The sequence below is a fragment of the Sorex araneus genome, chromosome 6 (genome assembly GCF_027595985.1).
Source record: "Sorex araneus isolate mSorAra2 chromosome 6, mSorAra2.pri, whole genome shotgun sequence".
NCBI lineage: Eukaryota > Metazoa > Chordata > Mammalia > Eulipotyphla > Soricidae > Sorex > Sorex araneus.
Window position 1 is genome coordinate 134770341 of NC_073307.1, and position 22572 is coordinate 134792912.

The following is a 22572-nucleotide window of genomic DNA, read 5'->3' on the forward strand; positions in this document are numbered from 1 at the left end:
CACCCAAATACCAAGTAAAATAATATGGGGTCAGAGAGATAGTACAGCACATAGCTAGAAAAAATGATTTTTAGAATTTGATGATTTACATTTTTTCTAATTACCTTGCCTTGCTGACCCAGGTTCAAATCCCAGTATCCCAAATGGTGCCCAGCCCTGCCAGCAGTGATACCTGAGCAGAATCAGGAGTAAGAAATTTTGGTGTGGAAAAAACAAAACAAAACCCAAAAAACCAACAACAACCTACACACAACATGAAGTTAAATATAAAGTTTAACTCTTGAGCCTTAAGTGATAGCTTAGAGAGCTGGACCTCAGGCGATACAGGTAGGAGGACTGAGTTTGATCCCCAGCAATGCACGATCCACCAGGCACCACCAGGAATGACCTCCAGCTGATGGTAGCCACGCTATGTATTCTGTATTTAAAATAAGATCAATTGGGGCTGGAACAGTAGTGTAGCATGTAGTGCACTTGCCTTGCACATAGCCAACTGGGATTCAATCCCTGGTATCCCATTATGGCCCAAAAATAAAGCAAAAAACAAAACCAAACCCACAATAAGGCTTTTAGTCAATTAATTACATCATGAGGGTAATTACAATTAATGAAAGAAAATATAACACAGTGGGTTTCTAACGAGGAGGAAAAAAGAGGGGATAAGGGCCACACCTAGCGGTGCTCAGGGTTTCCTCTTGGCTCTGCACTCAGGAATTCCTCCTGGAGCTACTCAGGGGAATATATGAGATGCTGAAAACCAAAACTGAGATCAGTTACACGCAAGGCAAGTGTCCTATCTGCTGTATTATTGCTCCAACCTTGGAGAAAATTTTTATATTCTCCAGATAGCATGATAGTATTTAAAGACATTACTGGCAGAACCTAATTTTATATTTTGAAAACTTGTTGTAATCATAAACCAATCAAAATCCTGTAAATCATCTTTTCTAACCACTCATTAGGTAAGTTCTTTAAAGGGAGAAAAGTGATGGCATAAGAAGCAGCTAATATTTTCTAATATAAATAAACTTAGTTTATTTTAAGCTAATTTAAAATAAAATTATTTCAGTCATTAATAGCAATCATACTCAACAACAATAAAAACATTGTATGTCAAAAAGTATATAAAGGCCACTCATTAATCCAGGCAAGAATCAAATGGAGAAGTTGGAAAAGAAATAGGATATTTAGAGAATCAAAGGATCTCCTTTTTATTAATCACAAAAGAAAAAAATAGTATCAATAAAGCAAATGGCCAACAATGACATAAATATTATGTAGTGAATAAATATCAGTATGCTGTCTCTGAACACAGAACATCATTTGTAGTTTTTCAGCTGAAATATAATGTAAAACTAAAATCTGTAACTGTGAAGAAATAGCCAGGAGACCCCGAGCTTAAACAGGAATAGCCCCTGAGCACCTCTGGACGTGGTCCAAAACCGATCCCCCCATTCCTAGAAAAAAACAGGAAAATTTAAGCAGAGGAAATGTTCAACATTAGGCAAAAGAGTAATGACAACTATAGCAGACCCTCATATAATTTCATTTCCTTCTTTCATGCTAACATTGCTGTGGAAAAAAATTAAAGACAACATAGAACATTATTAGGTAATGTGAAGATGCAGTTTCCCAAAATCTACAACCCTATCATTATGTATACAATGATCATGGAACAGATGATTTAGAAGAAAATTGATATATACAGGAAAATATTAGAATAGAAGAACACAGACTTAGGTTAACATTGTTACTGTAAAATATCCTGAGTTTTCAAAAGAATTTATTCATGAAACTATTTTTATTGAGAAACAGTTTAGTATTAAGATACAGTGAATGAAATCTAATCTCCTATGGTTCACGGAAAAAACACACACACACACAGATAAGGATTATGTACAATGTTAAAAATCTGTGAGAAAGGTGTATGCATTTTGGAATTCCATACATTGTTCTAGCAATGTTTTTGTCTAGATTGAAAGTAACAAGATACATGATAAAAACTACTTTATTAAAATGTCAGTTTTATAAGTCTTAAAAATATTAACCTGCTGTTTAATATCTAACAAATTAGATCATGGATTCCCAATGACTGGCATATAACTTGAATCTTCATCTCTAAACAATAATCTTAACAACTGTTTTGGCATTACCTCACGTAACAAATCCTGAGAACAACATAATTAAAAATTTCAGTTACACAAAAGTCAAAATTGTTTATCAAGGAAGTGGTGGTTGAGGTAATGTGTACATATATACTACAGGAAAGTTATTTGTTGGAATATTCATTATATTCACTATATTCTATACTCTATAAAGTAGTACCATTCTTGGCATTTGTTTCACAAAACTTTGGTATTACTGAAATACTTATCATGGGTGATAAAATTCTCATGAATAGTTGAAAAGAGCCCAATCTCCTAATAAATATTAATTGGATAGACTGAAAGAAAAAAATAACATCTACTTGTTTCTGAAACCATAAAGACAAAAGGGGGAATAAATTAAGGGAGGGACATTAGTAAAAAAATTATTGAAAGAGTTAACTTGATTTTTGGAGAACGATTCAGAAACAAAGGCCAGGGAGATGGCCCAAAGGATTGAAGTACATTCTTTGCCTGTGGGAGTTCCAGGTTCAATTCCTGTCACTGCATGATCCTCCAGCACAGTGTGGTGTGCATCATCTCAGGCAGCTAGAAAAGACTAGTTCTTTGTAAGAAATTCAACAAACCTCCCTCCATCCATAATTGTTTGCATATAAAGACCGAAGTAGTAACTAAATGAATGGATGCTAGCTAGTAATCTGAAAAGCTGTGGTACTCAAACATTACAAAAATGACAGAACCTTTTTTCAGCGATGCTATCTAATTTGTGTGGCTATCTTAATAATTTGAAACCTTCCTTTGTAGTCTAATTCCAAAGGAACCTGGTACTGCAATGATAATGCATCCATTAAAAAATGTTTTTGGAGGAGACAGTATAGTGGGTAGGAATTTGCCAAGTACACAGTTGACCTGGGTTTGATTCCCAGATTCCCATATGGTCCCCAGTCCAGTCAGGAATATACCCTGAGCGTAAGTGTGTGACCCCCCCCCCAAAAAAAAAAAGGTTCTGGAGCCCAAAACAAAGTTTTGATATCAGAAGATCAAGAACACTGTCAAAGTCCATGAACATAACTCTAAATGTAACAGTCAGCACACGGCCAAGAATACTAGGAAACTCAGTAAATGCTCAAAGATTACTACTTAATACTGACTGATAAACACAGTTAAATGAACAAGCCAAGAGAATAATCACTTTATTGTCCACATGGATATAGGCAGTATTCTGTATAGTATGAAATATACACACATCATTAAGACTTAACTACTGCCTCCGGGTCTCAATTCCCAAAAATGACCATCAGACTCACCCCAAAACATTTCATTTGTTCACCCTTTGGAAAGTGAGTCAACAGTACCAATTTGATAATAGTGGAGGTTTAAAGCTTCCCAGGTGATCAACTCCAAAGCAGTCAAGTATGTAAACTATTAAGAGATAATTAAGGATTGGAACCAAATAGTACAGCAGATAGGATGTTTGTCTTGCACATGGCCGACCCAGGTTCAATCACCAGCACCCCATATACTCTCTGAGCACTAGCAGGAGAAATCAGAGTGCAGAGGCAAAAGTAAGCCTCGTACACTGCTGGGTGTGGCCCAAAACCCAAAAACAAATAAATTAGAGATCAAATGAGTTGAGGGGGGACAAATAGGCAAATGGACAAGTCAGGAGCAACCGTGGCTCTGCAATGGAAAGCATGGTACATGAACACTGTCTGCCTAAAAATCACATATTGTAAATTATTTCCTTCCAATTTTATGAAAATGCTGCAGAAAATGCCACCCTCAAAATCAATTGTCATGGAAGTCAGGGGTGTTAAGTAATGTACTATAATAATCTGAAAAATACAGTTATCTTTTATAGTAAATTTTAAAATTATATGTCATTTAAAAAAGGGACCATACCATATCACCTATGCTAGGGTTAAAATCGTGCTTATTTTTAAAAATCTAATTTACAACTCAGTTATCATCAGATCTTATTTCAAAGCATTATTCCTTATTTTAATTAACATACATCAATTCTGACAACTGAGGGGAGGGTGCCAAGGATCAAAGCCAGAGCCTCACACATGCAAGGCAAGTGCTCCTCAACTGACTTAGTGTTACGATGGCAAAGGGTCCCCCAATGGAGTATTATAATAATCCCTGAGTGCAGGGCCAGGGGTAATCCCCTGAGCACTGGTATAAGTGGCCCCCAAACAAAACATATATAAATAAAATAACTGTGGAGGCTGGAGAGAAAACTCAAAAAGGGCTGAGGCAAGACACAGCCCTGTGAGCAGAGCAGGGAACAATGACCCAAGTACAGTCAGGTAGGGCCCAAATCAAAGTGAAGAGAATTTTAAATATGGGACAGAGAGGGGCCAAGAGATAGTACAACACTGGGAAGGCAATGTGCAGCTGACCCAAATTGGATCCATGGAATTCCATAATGGTCCCCCCAAGTCTGCCAGGAGTGATTCCTGAGCACAGAGCAAGGAGTAAATCTTAAGCATCGAGAGGTGTGGCCCCAAAACAAAAACAAATAATATAGGAAGAGTATATTTATTTGAGCTTGATACTTTGAAACGCGGTTTTCTGTTCCCAAACCGCTAAACGGGCCGAGAGACAGTACAACAGGGGTACAGTGCTTGTTTGCTTTGCACATAACTGATTCTGTTTTGAATACAAGCACCACATATGGTCTCTTGGGCACCATTAGTATGGCCCAAAACCCAAAAAATAAAACTTAAAAAAATTTTTTTAAGCAAATAAGTGCATTCTTATCCACATTTAGAAGTACATATATTTACAGATATCACTATGTACTTGAGACCAGCTTCATTTCTAAGAAGTGATTTGAATCAGAGTTAATCAGAAATTGTTCTTTGCAATTTGAAAAGAACATACTGAACAAAAATAATGAACCCGTTAGAAATTATCTGAAACTTTGACTTTGAGATGTTTTCTAGAAAGTCCATTTTGATCTGGTTCTCGAAGAGTGCTCTGCACCCTTGGTTCTTTGAACATAAAGGAACCAGACAGGATTAATTCTCTCTCCAAATAATATTTCCAATTCTGCATAAAAGGCTTAAATGTGTTTGTGCTTATTCATGAAAGCCATTTTGGAGTCTATCTTTAATTAGAGAGAAAGGGAGGATATACCAAAATAATTCCCTATGATCTTACCGACTACTATGCTGATAATTTTTTAAAGACTATTAGTATTCTGTATTTTTCCATTCATGTTTTAATTCATAAGTTAAAGAAATTTAACAAAAATACTAACCACAGGGAAACTTCAAGTTGCATGATTGAAGGGCATTTTTTAAAAAAGAGCAAATATTCTTGTCATAAATCTGGCTGAAGATGATTTTCCACATTTTCATAATATACCATGAACTCCTATTTTACAAACACAAAAATCGAACATAAAAAAGCTGGGCTTAAATGTTAAGAAAGTTTATAGAGGAGGACCAGGGATGTAGCTCAAGTGTAGCTCAAGCACTTGCCTTGCTTGTGTAATGCCCTGGGTTTTTACCTGGAACCATGTGACGATGGGGAAAAAAAAAAAATTACAGATTTTTATGTTCATCAGTAACAAAATGTTACCTCTGCTAATATAAACACAAAAAGCATTAGGTTAACACAAGGTTTTGCTTTAAAGGATATATCCTGGGGGTTGGAAAGATAGCTCAATGGGCTGATCATGTTTTATTTAGGAGACCAACGGACTGCATAGCTATATTCCCCCAGTAGAACCTGAGCACCACATATATGGCCCAAAACAAACAAAAAGGTCAACTCCTCCAAAAAAAACTCAACGGAAATGAATGAAAATGGCTCTATTGTAAAAAAGAGTAAGACACAAAGATTTTCAAAAGATAAAGATGGGATATTTCATAAACTAAAAATAGAACCTTACCATCTTTAACATTAACAAAGCAACTATTTCCTGTTTTAAAATAGTATGCAATCAAAATACTATTGATCAGTTTTGTGTATTCAAATAATTCTTCATGCTTTTACACCTACTCTACATTTTAATTGTAGATTAAAGGGTATATTTGTATTTTAGAGTAACATTTGAATAATCACACAGACATGGACCAACATTTATTACAAACAGGAAAAGAGCAGATTTATAAGAAAAAGAGTACAGACTTTTCAAAAAGGTCTTAAGCTTAAGAAAAGAAATTATAAACTATGTTAATTCAATAATTTTATCTGTATTTAAAAACCACATTACTTAAAATACACAAGACACTGCAATACAGTACTGCTATTTGGAGGCATGAAAACATTGACAGTGGAGAAGTTCATTTCAATTTAGGTCACTCATGTTCCATCCTGAGTTCAGTTCCATTTTCCAAGAAGAAAATTATTTAAAGTCATTTTTCCGAAGTAGAAAGGCTTTTTAAAAAATGATTTACTCCATAACCCATTATGTATATGATTCACTTTTTTACACTTTTAAAATAAAAAGCAATCAATTCTCTATATATTTTATTAGAAATACAGCTTTCACAGATAGCAAGATACATTGTTTCTATTACCAACAGTACTGCTTTCATTTCTCCTTCAGCTAGTAAAAATCACCTGATCTTAGGAAAATTTCTTATGAAGATGGCCAATTCAAAATTTATTTGTAGCAATAAAATATAGCTTACATCGAATGTACTGCTACATAAAAGGTTATAGAAATCAAAAGACATGGAGGGGCCAATAATTAGGCAAAACTACCTCAGTGCTCATAGTTTTGTTTGGGGGCCTCATTTAGCAGTGCTCAAGGTTCACTCCTGGCTTGTGCTCAGAGATCACTCCTGGAGGGGTTAGCAGTGCCAGGAATTAAACCCAGGTCAGTGCAAGGTAGGCGTCCTAACCCAGATTATCTCTCTGGCCCGCTAAAATCTCCAGTTTCTTAAGCTCAAAAATACACTGCAACATGATAGTCTCCAAATAATTGACTAAATGACAGATTAAAACACTTCCTTTTATAAGTAAGCAGAAGTTTCTGATTTAGATACTTTACTGAAACTCTAAGCATCATCACTTAACTGTTCATTGCTTCAATACTAAGGCAGCTGTTTTGACCTACAGAGATAGTTTAAGAGGTTCAAGCACACACAGTGCATGTTGGAGGGCTGGGTTAATTGCAGGCTACTGCATGATCCCCTGAGTACTGCCAGAAACTGTGAAACTCAAGAACAGAGCCAGCAGTGGCCCCTGAGAACTGAGGGTGTAGTCTCAAAAAAAAAAAAAAAAGTAGCAGTTTTGGAATTCAAGAACGAATATATTTCACACTTGAGACATATCTCCTATGTAACATATAAAAAATATATAAAACACTTAAGTAATTTAGCTCAATCTTGAGATTATGTAACTATACTGACGATTAAGTAGGTATTAAATGTCAATTCAATAGTTTTACTTAAAAAAATTTCTATGCAAAAAAAAGGAAAGTGAGTAACTATGACATTTCAAAGCTCAAATTTCACACAAGTACTAAGGTACCATTAAATGCTCACTCATAAAAAAGCAGACATATTGACAAATAAGAATTAAATTCTCTAAGAAAAAATTACATTATGCTCATTTGGTTTGAAAATTAATTTTTCAAGCTTAAAATGAAAAATAACCCTCTTTTGCCACATTGTTAAAAGGATTTTAAGATATTTGAGGAAGCAAATTATATTGTTATTAAAGATGTATTTTCTATTAGATAAAAGCAAAGTATCTTTGGATGCACACATGTTGATTTAGCTGAAGATAAAAGAAATGAAACACTGCAATTGTCCCACCACAAAGTACTGATTACAACAAATGTAATAACAAAACTTTATTTTCTTGAGAGTGCATACAGGATGTTATGTGAATACTTTAATATCACCTTTAATGTAATGACATTCTTATTATCATTTCAGATTTATTATAAATAGATCGTGGGTCTTATCCAGAAATATTAGAGGTCACACTGGGTCAGAGGACCAAAGAAAACTTTAGCCTGTCACATCTAAACAAATACATATTTGAAAATGTAAGTAAATCAGAAAGAAGAAAACCACAGTTCTGAAATTGGCATAGAACCTTAATTCCTCAACTGGAAACAGAAAGTTTACAAAATACTACTTTACCATTTTTCAACAGATGTTTCATACATATGTATCTGTATGTGAATTAACTGAAAACATTATCTACTGATAAATAGCTCTTTGCACCTCTAAAATATATGACATAGGCTGAAGAGACAGCTCAAAAAGTTGAGCACATGCTTTACATGTTAGAAGTTGGGTTTAATCCCCAATCCACCCCAGCACTGAACCAGTAGCAGCCCCTGATCACGGCAGGGAGTGCCCCCCACCCCCCAAAAAGCAAATATATGTGATGTGCTTGTTAGCTGGACAAATTTCAAGCCTTTGGAATAACACCTGCCACCCCCTCCTTTTTGGTAGTAAAATGGATCACACCAAGGACTCCCACATTTGAGGCAAGCGCTCTACATTTGAGTCATATCCCCAGCCCTCATGTAGTCTGTCATGGGATTGGTTGTTTTTTTTTTTTTAAGGATTATACAGTTAGACAGGAAATGGGACAGACTAATTGTGTTTATACTTACAAAATGGAGCATTTAAGCGCCAATTTCAGTTTAACTTATGCTGTAATAAAATACTCTCTGAACATTTGAGAAACAAATTTCTAACTCAGAAAGTACTGCCATATTATGCAAAAAGTATCACGTACAAAGTATGTTAATTTATGATGAGTTTGCATATATGCAATGTGTTTATAGACTGAATGCAGACCAAGTGTGGTGACCCAGGATCGTTGCATTAAAGAAAAATATAAAGCAGCACAGCCTTTAGCACACTTCAAGCATGCCAAGTCACTCAGTCAGTGAATTCTGTGCTAGTATACTTTTAAGGTTAAATATATTAAGGAAAGAAATGATTCCAAAGGATAAGTGATGAAATCTTAAGGAAACAGATGGTCCTGGGCCAAAACCACAGCCAGACGCCACATGACACAACCTCTCTCACACATACAAGTACACATACCACACACTACCACAACACACAAAGAATGAACACACACACACAATGTTCCTGGTCTTGTCAGTTACTTCATCCCTTCCCCCCAACAAATACAACAAAACTACAGAACAAATAAAATGAGTACACTGTAGCCTCAATTTCAATCTGCTGTTAGCTGGGTCTATTATAGCACTGTTGCATAGCAATATGTTCAACACTGCTGATACTGAAGCCCTTTGGAAAGGTCCAAAATGAACCGGCATATCAAATTTCAGCTACAGTGAAAAATGCTATGAGGAGGCTGCAGTGTACTTGTCTGCCTAATTTGTTTTAGAAAATATTCCAAGATAAGAAAATGTCATGATAGTTATAAAAATGAATATCATTTTCAGCTTAATGTGGCTGTTATTCCCACCTCATCCCATTAACTAGAACCTGAAAAATGATTACATGGTGCCACTGTTATCAACACATTAACACTTTATTTTCATGTTGATTGCTAACTCTAGTTTGCAAAAATGAACATTTTCCTTCTAATCAAAATAGGGACCTTAATCTTAAAATAGAATGGCTGACTTCAAATTTCAAGATAAAAATCAATTAAGTATCACTGGGTGAAGCATGATTATATAGGTTTGAGTCACATTAGCTTATTCTGTATAATGTAACTTTATCCTACAAAACTTTTCTTTAAACTACTGAAGTGCATACATGTATTGATAAAACCATGCAATTTCACATTAAATCTGAAATAATTTTTGCCTAGATGTTTCATTTTACAACAGACACTCAAAATACTCTACAAAACTAAAACATTTCTGTATTTTCTCATACCATTCATATTAAATTGTAAGTAGGAATAAAAAGAAAAATGAGATCTAAATAAATGACACAGGAGGCAATAAATTGACACGACAAGTAAATAAAAGGCTAAAGCACTCCAATACCATTGAAACTGTTTTAATGTTGTTGCAACTGCAAAATGCAACAATCATCAATTTATCAAGACCCAAGTTTCAAAAATGCATTTTAATTACTACTTTATACCTATTTTACAAAATAAAGGCAAGAGACATTTAAATCCTCCTTGTCCTAGTTATGCTATCTACGTTCCTAACTGATTTACTATCACTATAATGTATAAGCTGCAATTCCCATAAAATGCTATATAAGAAAAAATAAAATAAAATATTAACCTCAGCTTCAATGTATAGTTTCCAGAATCTGCCAGAACTGGGGAACTGGGAAACAAGGCGTTCATAAGTCTTCCGTGCTTTGTCTATAGGTTGATTCTAAAATTGAAAACCAATAAACAGCATTTACAATGTTAGGATCATGAAAATATCATTTACTGTAGAACCAAGTAGTGTGATTGGACCCATAGAGAAGGAAATGTAATCCTATTATCACTAAACCTGTGCCTCTCGAATGAGAATGCTCCAAGCGTCAAGGTCATATGGATTTTCTTCTAATTTCTTTTCAGCTTTCTTCACTTTCTCTGGGACATACTCAGCTGCCTGGTGGGGGGAAAAATAATGAAGTTAATATTTTAAAATCTCATGCTTAATTTAAAACAAATACATCACACAACTGCCCTCAGATACATCATAAAGTGAATAAAAACGTTTTCTTATACAAGAGATCTTGGAGAGATGGAGTGCTAGTACAGCGGGTAAGGCATTTGCCTTGCACACAGCCAACCCACGTTCTATCCTCAGCATCCATCCCATATGGTCCCCCGAGTAGCACCAGGAGTAATTCCTAAGTACTGCCAGATGTGACCCAAAAGGCAAGAGTGAGAGAGCAAGAGAGAGAGAAAGAGAGATAGATTTGGGGACACTAGGGCATTAGCCTTGCATTTGGTCAACCTTGGTTTGATCCCTGCACCCTATGAGCTCCACCAGGAGTGATCCCTGAGCACAGAGCTAGTAGTAAGCCCTGAGCACTGCTGAATGTGGCACAAAAAACAAATTACACACACACACACACACACACACATATGTATACAAGGACTGCACTTTGTAGTATCTATATGCTTATATACATGTACAGCTACAAGTCACACATAAAAAAGAACAGAATCATCCATTGGGGCATTTTAAAGTTCAAAAAGTCTATCTTAAATACTACAGAGCAGTAACTGAGATCAAATGTGATCTCAAGATACTTCCCTTTGGGGCCGTAGTGACAGTAAAGTGGGTACGGTGCTTGCCTTGCTTGCAGCCAACCTGGGTTCAATCCTCTACATCCCATAAGGTCCCCCGTGCACCACCAGGAGTAATTCCTGAGTGCAGAACCAGGACTAACTCCTGAGAATCACCGAGTATGACCCAAAAAGCAAAACAAAACAAGATACTTCCCTTTAATGCTCTGAAAATTGTGTACATAGGAGGGCCAGAATGCTTGCCTTGCATGCTGCTGACCCTTGTTGATTCCCAGACCAACAAAATGAGTGCAGGTTCAGGAATGTGGTTCAATTGTAGAGTGCACGCCTTGCCTTGCATGCATGAGGCCCAAGGTTTACTCCCCAGCATCTATCCCCCCACTTGACAATTAGAGTATACTTAAGAATTTCTGCCTCTATGGTGACGAGGCGGGGGAGGGGCTTGGAGCGTGTCACGCGGGGCGGGGGACGGGGGCTGGAGAGTCGGGGTGGGGGCACGGAGAATAAAATAAAAAACTTTTAAAAAAAGAATTTCTGCCTCTATAATCTCAATCTTTAAACTTTATAATTAAAATATATAAATATATATGAAACATCTGTTAACTTACAAACATGTGCATGCTATTTTTATGAAAAACCTCTTAAAATTCACTTAGAATATAATATAATTTCACACATTTGCAAATCTAATAAAGGGCTGACTTAAAATGCATCTGGACTTTGAGCATTCAATCTGTGGCATTATCACATCATTTCACAATTCCATTATATACTAATCAGAAATTGAGTGAAAAAGGTACAAACCCCCCAGTCCTGGGAAGAAACTGCCATAGGTCATTCTAGAGAGACAGCTAAACTGTCTAGAGAGCATGCTTTGGCCAGTTCTTTGGTTTAGGGCTCACACCCAGTACTGCTCAAGCCACACTTATCCCTCTCTCTGCACTCAAGTATCACTCCTGACAGAGTTCTGGGACCATATATGGTGTGAGGGATCAAAATTAGGTCAGCTCTGGGCACATCTAGTGCCTTACATACTGTACTGTCACTCCAGCTCTGATCACAAAGCTGGGTTTGCCCAAAAAACGTGCATGGGACAGAGAGAGAGGGAGGAGAGAAAGAAAGGGAAAGAGGGGGGAGGGGAGAGAAGGAGAGAGGGAGAGAGAAAGATTCATTTGACTGATTGATTTTAGGACATACCCAGCAGATGTTTGACCAAAACCACGTCTGCGTGTGCATGTATGTTAGATTTTGGGGCCATACCCAGGAGATGTTCAGGAGCTACTCCTGGGTGCTTGGGAAACCATATGGGATGCCAAAGATCAAACCATGGTCAGTCGTGTAGAAGGCAAGCACCCTACCCACTTTACTACTTTCTCCAGCTCTGCAAAATATATTCTCATACGAAAAATTGTCTTCTGGTATTTTCTAAATACTTCAAATGGTAGTGTTATGAGCTAGAACCCTAAAATATTAACTAGCAGGTAAGGCATAAATATAAATAATCCTTCTACATTGTAGCTTGCCAGGCTCTCCAAGAGGAACAGAGGAATCGAACCCAGAACGGCCTGCCAATAAAAACAAGAACAAAATATCCCAAAATACAATGTTTGGTCATATAGAATTAATCAAAGTCTTGCGTTTTTTTGTGGAACTTGCCAAATCTTAATATCAATACAAGAGAATGTTTTCAATACTCTCCTTAAAAAAGGTTGTCATTACTATTATATAAACAAAATATTTAAGCCAACACCCTCAACCATTAACTAGTAAGCATGAAATTGCTACTTCAGTTAGGTTCCTAATACTACCATGTATAGACACTTAAACTTAATTTATCCAAAGTTTTCTCTTACATTTTATAACACTTGTTGAAATGTAAATCTGTCAATACAGTAACATAGTTTAAAAGGAAAAGATGAAAGCACTCTCCCTGAAATCATTCTATTTATCTCCCACAGTCACATCTAATAAAATCTCATAAAACAATCCTGCCCCAAAGGCAGTTAGAGAAATTATTTTCGAGGTCTCATTTTATAACTTCGGAGAAACCTATTCTTCTTTAGAATAAATTAGTTCACATCACTGTGAATATACATTTAGGAGAAAATCAAAATTGTGGTGCTAGGGATAGAATCAGAGGCCTACACATGCAAGGCATGTGTTCTACCCTGAACCAACTTTTCCAAGAACCTAAGGAAGAAGTTTTATTTTTTTAATTTTTGGTTTTGGAGCTAAACCCAGGGGTAACCTGGGAACAACGTGGCACCAGTGTAGAACCATGGTGCACAGACATGAAAGCATGCACTCCAGGCGTTTTGCTGACCTACTGTAATTGCTGGCTACTATAATTTTAAATTGCAAAATAACTTTTAAAATAGCTTTCACATACACACACACACCAAAGCAACAAAAAACAGGCCGGAGATATAGAACAGTGTTTGCCTTCCACTCAGCTGACCAGGATTCAATCCCCAGCATCCCCTATGGGCCCCAAGCACCGCCAGGAATGATCCCTGAGTGCAGAGCCAAGAGTAACCCCTGAGCATCCCCAGATGTGGCCCCCAAACAAACAAAAAACAAATTAAAAAACTTAGTTTTCACCAAAAAATAAACAAAAGCCCTTAAGAAGCCTAAAGACTAAAGTCATCTACATGTTTTTAAAGAACGTGGAATTAAATATAACTGACAAATTAATTACTGGATTAGAAAGGTTCACAAAATAAAGCTGAAAATTAGCAAGGATGTGGCATTTCAAATCAGACTGGCAGATTAGTCAAAAAACGGCAGCAGACTAACTTTTAGCTATGTGAAGAGTAATTATAGTTAACTTTCTCAAAAATAAAGCTAAATTCCTATTTACACTTTCTGTGAAAGTAACGCGGTAATTAAGTAACGGGGTGGGGTGGGAGTGGCCTTTGGGTCATACCCAACAGTAGCCAGGGCTTACTCTTGGCTCTGTGCTCCGGTGACTGTGTGTGGTATTGGAGAATCACACCTAGGTCAGCTGCATGCAAAGCAAGTGCCTTCATCACTACACTACCTCTCTAGATGAGACAAAAGATTTTAATATCCAAGTTACAGGGAATGGATTTTACATGGGAAATGCCTAGGTTTGACACCTGGCATGGTGAAATGCTTGATCCCTGGCATCACCTTGTCCCGAGCACTGTACATAAAGCAGCCTGGAAACCACACAATGCCCATACCCTACCCACCATGAAAGAGTAAACTTAATTACAAAAAATTTCAGTTCGCCCAGGAGAAAAGAGTAACCAAAGTCAAACTTTAAAATGCCCACAAAAGACATAAGAAAGTGCTAAACTAATTATGTGGTCCTAGCAATGAAAAACCAATTCAAAAAAGAAAATGAGCAAAGTACATGAACAATTTCAAGGAAATGTTTACCAGTGTAAGGTCCAGTCAGTAAAAAACTAATTCAAGGAGAAATTAATTATATAAACAATTCCTAGAAAAATAAAAATTAACTACAAAACTGGAATAAATATAAGCCTTAAAAATGAGGTACTGAGGGACACTACAGCCAGTAGGGCACTTGCCTTGCATGTTGCCGACTGAAGTTCGATGGCCAGCATCCCATATGGTCCCCAGAAATAATCCTATAGTCCCCATTCCTATAATGTCCCCATGAGCACCAGGAGTAATTACTGAACGCAGAGCCAGAAATAACCCCTGAACATCACCAGGTGTGGCCCAAATTCTGAAAAGGGGAGGTAGGGATCAAAATTAACAAAGCAGTAAAAAGGTATGCAGAAGTGTGTGCCTTGCACACAGCTAACTCAAGTTCAATCCATGGCATCATATATGGTCCTCCAGAGCTTGGAATGATTCCTGAGCATAGCTGGGTATGGCCCCAAAACAAAAAACAAGCAAAAAGGAAAAAGAAAAGGAAAAAAAAAAGTAAATACTGTGTGCCAGAGCTAGGAATAATCCCTGAACATAGCTGGGTGAGGTCAAAAAATCAAAAAAATTTAACATGAAAATCTAATCCTTAATTCCACTTTGTGCAACTTAACCTGATAAAAATGAATGAAAATAAGCTGTGAAGGGGCTGGAGCAATAGCACAGCGGGTAGGGGCGTTTGCCTTGCACGCGGCCGACCCGGGTTCGAATCCCAGCATCCCATATGGTCCCCTGAGCACTGCCAGGGGTAGTTCCTGAGTGCAGAGCCAGGAGTAACCCCTGTGCGTTGCCGGGTGTGACCCAAAAGGCAAAAATAAATAAATAAAAATATTTTTTAAAAAAAGAAAAGAAGCTGTGAAGAATATTCAGCTGTTAGGCCATTTGTAGTTGCAGAAAAAAAGATACCGTTTAAATAATCATAATTTCTGTTACCAAAAGGAACAAGGCAGGTCTCTAAATGGAAACAACAATTTTCAGAGTAGGTTTTAAAATGTGGGGGGAGGTTTGGCTAGACACACACAAACACAACATACACATTTTAAATTTTCATTGTATACTCCTCTGCTCTGAATTGTCACTATTCAATTGAAAAATAACAGCTCAGTGGCTAGTGTGTAGCCAACATTGCTGAAGGGCCACTTGGGATACAATAAAATAAAGACAATTACTTCATGAAACAATCATTGGAAGATTGGGAAGATAATACAGGGGATTAAGTACATGTAATGAATGCAGCTGACCCCTGGCACTGCACAGTCCCATGAGCACCAAGAGTAGCCGGACAACACTGTCCAGAGTCCTCCAAAATCTGCCAGCCACCCACCTATCCACCTCAAGCCAATATTTGAGGGCAGAGAAATAGCTCAAAAGGCTGGAGCACTACCTGGTCCCCTGAGAACTTCCAGGTGTGGCCCCCAAATAACACAAACAAAAACCTTTAAGTAAATTAGGAACTTTGGTATTAAGATACCAACTAGAAGATGTTAATGGTAAGGGTCAGGAGTTAGTTCAAGGGGCTGGAGTGCATTCCTGGCATATGCTGCGCTCCAGGTTTGGACCCCAGTACCACTGGAAACTATTCTATAGCTCTACAGACTGTGCACCCAAAACAAACTCCAAAACTGTAATGATAGAATAAGTAACTTCTATCACTGTTAAGACACAGAAACTTTAAACCAGAACTAAAACCAATCATCAATTGCCTCATTTAACAAATGCTAACAGTGTATTCAAAGCAGCCTGAATAATCGACGAATCATTCAATATCCACCTGCTGAAAATTAAACCTGACAAACCAGGTAATAATGTATACCGTGATTTATAAAACGAATTCATAAAATAGCACCTCGTATATGACTAAGTATGATCATAGCCAAGTAGAACTGTCTCTTTACTGAACAAAATACATCTTTACATGATTTGCCAATGCGGTAACAACATATTAGAATCCCTGGGGAACTGGGGAATTAGAAGATGATCCAGTCCAGACCAATTCAATCAGAATCCTTCAGGGGGCTGGAGTGATAATACCGGGAGCAAGGTGTTTGCTTTGCATAGTCAACCCAGGTTCAATTCCTAGCACCCCATACAGAACCCTGAGCTCACCTGAATGATCCCTGAGCAATGCCAGGTGTAGCCAAAAACCATAGAAACTAAATTTTTTTTTTGCTTTTTGGGGTCACACCTGGCATGCACAGGGGTTACACCTGGCTCACGCACTTAGGAATTACTCCTCGTAATTCCTGAGTGCATGACCATATGGGATGCTGGGGATCGAACCAGCCCCTAAATTAAATTTTTTTTAAATTTTAAATCAGAATTCTTCTAGAAATGGGCATAAACCAGATACATTTTGAAACAGCACCGTGGGTTAAGATTTTTTTTTTTTTTTTACAGAAGGCCGACCAGGTTCGATCCTTGGCACCCCATAAGGTCCCCCAAGCCACCGTGCGGAGTGAATCCTGAGAACACAGAAGTGTGGCCCAAAAACCAGAAAGAAAAAAACAAATGGGCAGAGTCGAAGAGATAGCACAAAGGACACATGCTCTACCTAAAAAAGGCCCGGAATCCATCACCCACCATCAGAAGCAATTCCCGAACACTAAGCTCCTGGGCACCGCACCAGGTATAACCAAAGGTCAAAAATACCCATAAAAATGTTTTAATTGTTTAAAAGAGAGGTAAGTCCTATATTCTATCTGAACATTTGGGAGAAATGGTCCCATGTATTTAAGAATCTTTGCAAGAATTGTTGCAGGCCAAGGAGGGGCTCAAAGAGCCAGAGCACATGCCTGGTATGCACCCGGCCCTACGCTGATCCCTGGCACGGCATGGTTCCCCAAGCAGTGATCCAAAGTGACTGACCCTTGAGCACCACCTGGTCTGGCCCAAAAAACAAACTGCTGGCCCCACAGAAAAATCCAGAGGGTTTGGTAGAGTTTAAGTTATCATTTCACAAGAATTAAGTTATATCAATCTTCCCAAAGTACTTACATTCTGGCAGAATAATGGCTCAATCTTTTCAGAATTTATTGCATCCCTTAGTATTTTCCTCTGGTCAAGGATTTAGTCTAATGTTCTTGAGGGCAAGGAAAACAGCTCAAAGGGCTGCTATACAGGCATTCTACACAAGAATTCCAAGTTTGAGCCATAGCACCACAAGAAATTACCCCTCCACTCCCAGTACTGCTGAGTGAGGCCCACTCAGCACACCACTCAATATCTATGAAATTCTCTAAATATAAATGTGTGTGGGAGTCAGAGAGGAAGGGGGTGTATGTATACGTGCATCTAGTTCACTCCCCACACACACTTCAATCAAGTGTGATAATTAGCAATGAAAGCCAACCCAAATGGCCACGAATTTTTTGGTAGTTGTAATTCACATAATAAAAGGCACTTAATCCATCAGAGCTACAAACTAGTTAGGGTAGAAAACACTCTTAATATCTTTGTTTCTTTGCTTGGTTTCCATATGCTATAGGGTAAAGAAAAGGTAGGGTCAAAGAAAGCAGTTTTCTACTACACCTAAAGAGACTTGGGCCTTTTAAGGAATGGGGCTTTATTAACAGTTCTTGAATCTCTTGTCAGAATAGGCAATTTTGCCAAGCTTTTAATCACTCATTTGTAAGGGACTAAGATCAATTTCATCTATATCAACCAAAATAACTGTCCTATCCAGCAGTTATTATTAACTCCTGGCAGTGCTCAGTGGACCATACGGGATGCTGGGAATCAAACCCGGGTCAGCCGCGTGCAAGGCAAACGCCCTACCTGCTGTGCTATTGCTCCAGCCCCTATTTTAAGTTCTTATTGTGAGAAACTATCAGATTTCAGATTCTGCTATTAGAATATAACCATTTTTCTTTCTGGGAATGTTAAAGAAGAGCAAGCTTCTCTACAAATTAAGTAAGCAAGCCAAAGCTGGACTAGTTTCCCTGGTACTGCATAATGTACAAAAAATAATAGATAAGGGCCAGAAAAAACAGTACAGCGGGTAGGGCACTGACACTCAGCAACATGGGCTCTATCACTGGCACCCCATATAGTCCATGGAGTCACCACGAGTGAGCCCTGAGAGCAAAGCCAGGAGTAAGCCCCACGCACCACCGGCTGATCCAAATACCAAAGAGGAAACAACAACACACCAGAAAAACAACACAACTGTATGGAGTAAATAGAGATATTAACATACACTACTTCAAGTGGTATATTTAAGATATTATATACTTAAGTGGTATGCATTTTTAAAAAATCTAAAAATCGTGAACTAGACAACATACTTTTTTAATAGAGAAAAATGTCATTGAAGAAATACAAAGCTAGAATCTGTTCTACAAAATTTTTCCCCCAGGGACAGTATACTGCTGAGTATTAACTGACTTAATTGACTCCTTTTCTTTTCTTTCAAGCTTTTACTACTTTGCACACTCTCAAAGTTCATGTTTTATCATTGCCTGTACTTTTCCTTCCTTTTGCTAAATACTCTATTGTATAAATATTCCACCTCTGATTATGTCATTACTTGACATATATTTGGACTACTTCCATTTTAGAGTGAGTTCCTCTTGTGTTTTTTTCTTAGGCTTATTATCTGTAAGTGAAGTTACTAGGTTTTATCTTAATAACAACAGTTGACAATTTTGGGTGGTCACAGCAGGGATTCAATCCAGGGCCTCACACAGGTAGGGCAAGTGATCTACTACTGAGCTATACATCTTGGCGATTCAATTTAGAGATGACCTGCCAGCTTCCCAACTTGCATAGGTACCAACAATACATGCTGCTACCTGTGTTATTGAGGGTTCCAATCTCCCCATTACCTCAGTATTATTGTCTATCTTTTTAACACCAATATTCCTATTTTTTTGTGATGGTGAGACTGAACCAAGGCCTTACATGTGGATGTGAGGTGAGCAATCTACCACTTAGCTACCATGGACCTACTTGTCTTTTTGAAAATTATAATCATTGTTGGGTGAGAAGCAGGATCTCTCACTATAGTTTTGATCTACATTTCCCTGAAAGCTAATGAAGCTGACACTTTTTATTCCCTTTCATGTTATTTTGGCTCTGTAGATATATTTTAAGTAGTGTTTGCACAATTTCACTGCCCATTTTAACTTGGTGGCATTTCTATTACTAAATTGCAAGAGCCTTTTAAGTAGTATAGGTACAAGCTCCCATCAGATAAGGGACCTTAGTAGAGAAACCGAACATGACCTGAGTTCCTTAAATTGTCAAACTTTTCATAGATCAATTAAAATTCTTAAAAATTGAATAACCTGGGTTTGAGAGTATTAAAATGGGTAAGTCGCTTGCTTTGCATGCAACCAACCCAGGTTTGATCCCCAGCATTCCATGTGGTTCTCTGAGCTCCGCCAGGAGTGATTACGAAGAGCAAAGCCAGGAGTAACCCCTGAGCACCACCAGTAATGTCCCCAAAACCAAAAGATAAATAAATAAAATGTACCTACGAATACTGTACCAGCAATTAAAATTAGTAAGATTCCAGTATAGTACAGTGGGCAGGGCATTTGCCTTGCGCGCGACCAACCTGGATTTGATCCCTGGTATCCCATATGGACCCTCTAGCGCCTCAAGGAGTAATTCCTGAGTGCAGTCAGGAGTAACTCCTAAGCATCACTGGGTGCTGCCCTGGTGGTGTTAGTGGGGGACCTGGCATTCCTGACCTGGCACTCAGAGGACAACACTGCAGGGAAAAGAACCCAGCACCTCACATATCCTCTACCATTGAGTCACATTCCGCAGCTCATTTTAAAGTTCCTAAAAAGATGAATTCCTTTAGGGGCCTAGAGTAGCAATACAGCTAGAAGGAGCTTGCCTTGCTCGTGACTGACCTAGGTTTGGTCCCAAGGCACCCCACATGGTTAGTCACCTAAGCCCCATGAGGACTGATCCCTGAACTCACAGCCAGGTGTAAAACCTGAGCATTACGAGATGTGTCCCAAAAACCTAAAACAAATTAAATAAAATCCCTTTAAAATTATTTTCCAGGGGCTGAAGTGATAGCATAGCGAGTAGGGCGTTTTCCTTGCACGCGGCTGACCCGGGTTCAAATCCCAGCATCCCATATGGTCCCCTGAGCACTGCCAGGAGTAATTCCTGAGTGCAGAGCCAGGAGTAACCCCTGTGCATCGCCAGGTGTGACCCAAAAAGGTAAAATAAATAAATAAATAAATAAAAATAAAATTATTTTCCAGAGCCAGAGAAATGGTCCAGCAAATAAGGCTCTTGCCTTATACATAGTTAACCTATTAGGTCCCCTAAGCCTGCCAAGTGTGATCCCTGAGCACAGAGTCAAGAGTAACCCCTAGGCACACTCGGATTTAAGAGTTTGTCCTACAATCAGCCAACTCTGATTCTATTCCTGCCACCACATGGGGTTCCGCCAAGCAAAGTCAGTAGTATTGTCCCTGAGCCCTATCAAGTGTGACTTCTAAGTTCCCCCTCTACCCCTAATCAAAACGTTTTCCAAAACAAAACAGTAAAATATTTTACTTTGAGTGTTTGGCTTTCTATTATATTTGGGGGCCACTGTGTGTGGGGGCGGGAAGAGGGGGCCTCTGGGGGAATACTACTGTCACATCTGTATTAGGTGGTGACTGCTCACAGGGTTGTTCACACCACTCAAGAGACCATAAACATGTCAGGGTCAGTTCACTGAGTTCTCTCCAGCAGTTAGGTTCATCTTTCAGTCTAGTGCAAAATATTCTGGATGAACAGATGAGGCCTCAAAGGTATGCAGTGGAAAAGTGACATACTATCATTATTAATCACTGAAAGAATGAAATCTAATTTCTTAGTCCCATTTCCACAAGGAAATAAAATTGGAAATAAATTCATAAATTGAGAAGGTTTTCTGTTATATGTCACACAGAAATGAGTCATTCAAGAACTTCTTAAGATCCACATATCCTCAACCTCTAACTCAGTAGTTTGCATGCCTATATAAAAATCGTTATGTGGGGATGATTGCAGGCAGGAGACCAGGACTGATCCCTGGCACTGAACCAACAAGAATTTGATGGGGTGGGGATGGGGGAAACATGGGACAACGGTGGAGGGAAACAAAAACTCAGTGGACTTTAGTTTAAAGTCCACCAAAATGCCAAACAATTTTTTTAAAATTCTAAGAGGCCAGTGGCTCTAGCGATAGTAAACGGGTAGGGCATTTACCCTGCACACGGCCTACCCAGGTTCAATCCCCAACATCCCATATGGTCCCCTGGGCACTGCCAGGAGCAATTCCTGAGTAGAGAGCCAGGAGTAACCCCTGAGCATTGCCAGGTGTGACCAAAAAAAGTAAAATTAATTAAGTAAAATTTAAGAGACCAAAATGATTTCATAGCAAATAGGATGTTTATTTTACATATAGCCAACTCAGAACAGTTTGAATGATTTATGCAAGAAACCCTACCATTAACAGTAAACCAACCGACATACCTAAAACATTTATAAAAAAAAAATTTTTTTTTTTAGTTATACCCAGCCATGCTCAGAAATTACTCCTGGCGGTGCTCAGGACCTGCTATGGGCGCAAGCTCCAGGAGTAGTTGGGAAAACTGGAAATAGTGGTGGTAGGAAGGTGCAATGGTGGTGGAATACTGAATGTCTGTAACTATACTAATAACTTAGTAAGGGGTTTTTGTTTCAATAAGAGAAGTCCATGGATGAATAAACTATTTTTAAGGAGTTATTTTAAAGATCTGGGAAGAGATAATATAGTATAGCAGATAAGGAGGTTGCCTTGCACACAGATAATCTGGCTTAATCCCCAGCAACCCATATGGGCCTGAGCACCACCTGGAGTAATTCCTGAGTGCAGAGCCAGGAGTAAACTCTGAGCATC

The 22572-nt window shown here is 38.2% G+C and overlaps 1 protein-coding gene across 1 annotated transcript in view; it reads right to left on the bottom strand.

Moving 5' to 3' along the window:
• Window positions 1-22572, bottom strand: part of CSTF3 (cleavage stimulation factor subunit 3) — a 92906-nt gene that overhangs the window by 62145 nt on the left and 8189 nt on the right. Inside the window, exons 2-3 of the mRNA XM_004607885.2 lie at window positions 10531-10632; window positions 10312-10407 (exon numbers count right to left, since the gene is read on the bottom strand). Coding sequence (XP_004607942.1) covers window positions 10312-10407; window positions 10531-10632 — 198 coding nt within the window. The remainder of the gene's footprint in view (window positions 1-10311; window positions 10408-10530; window positions 10633-22572) is intronic.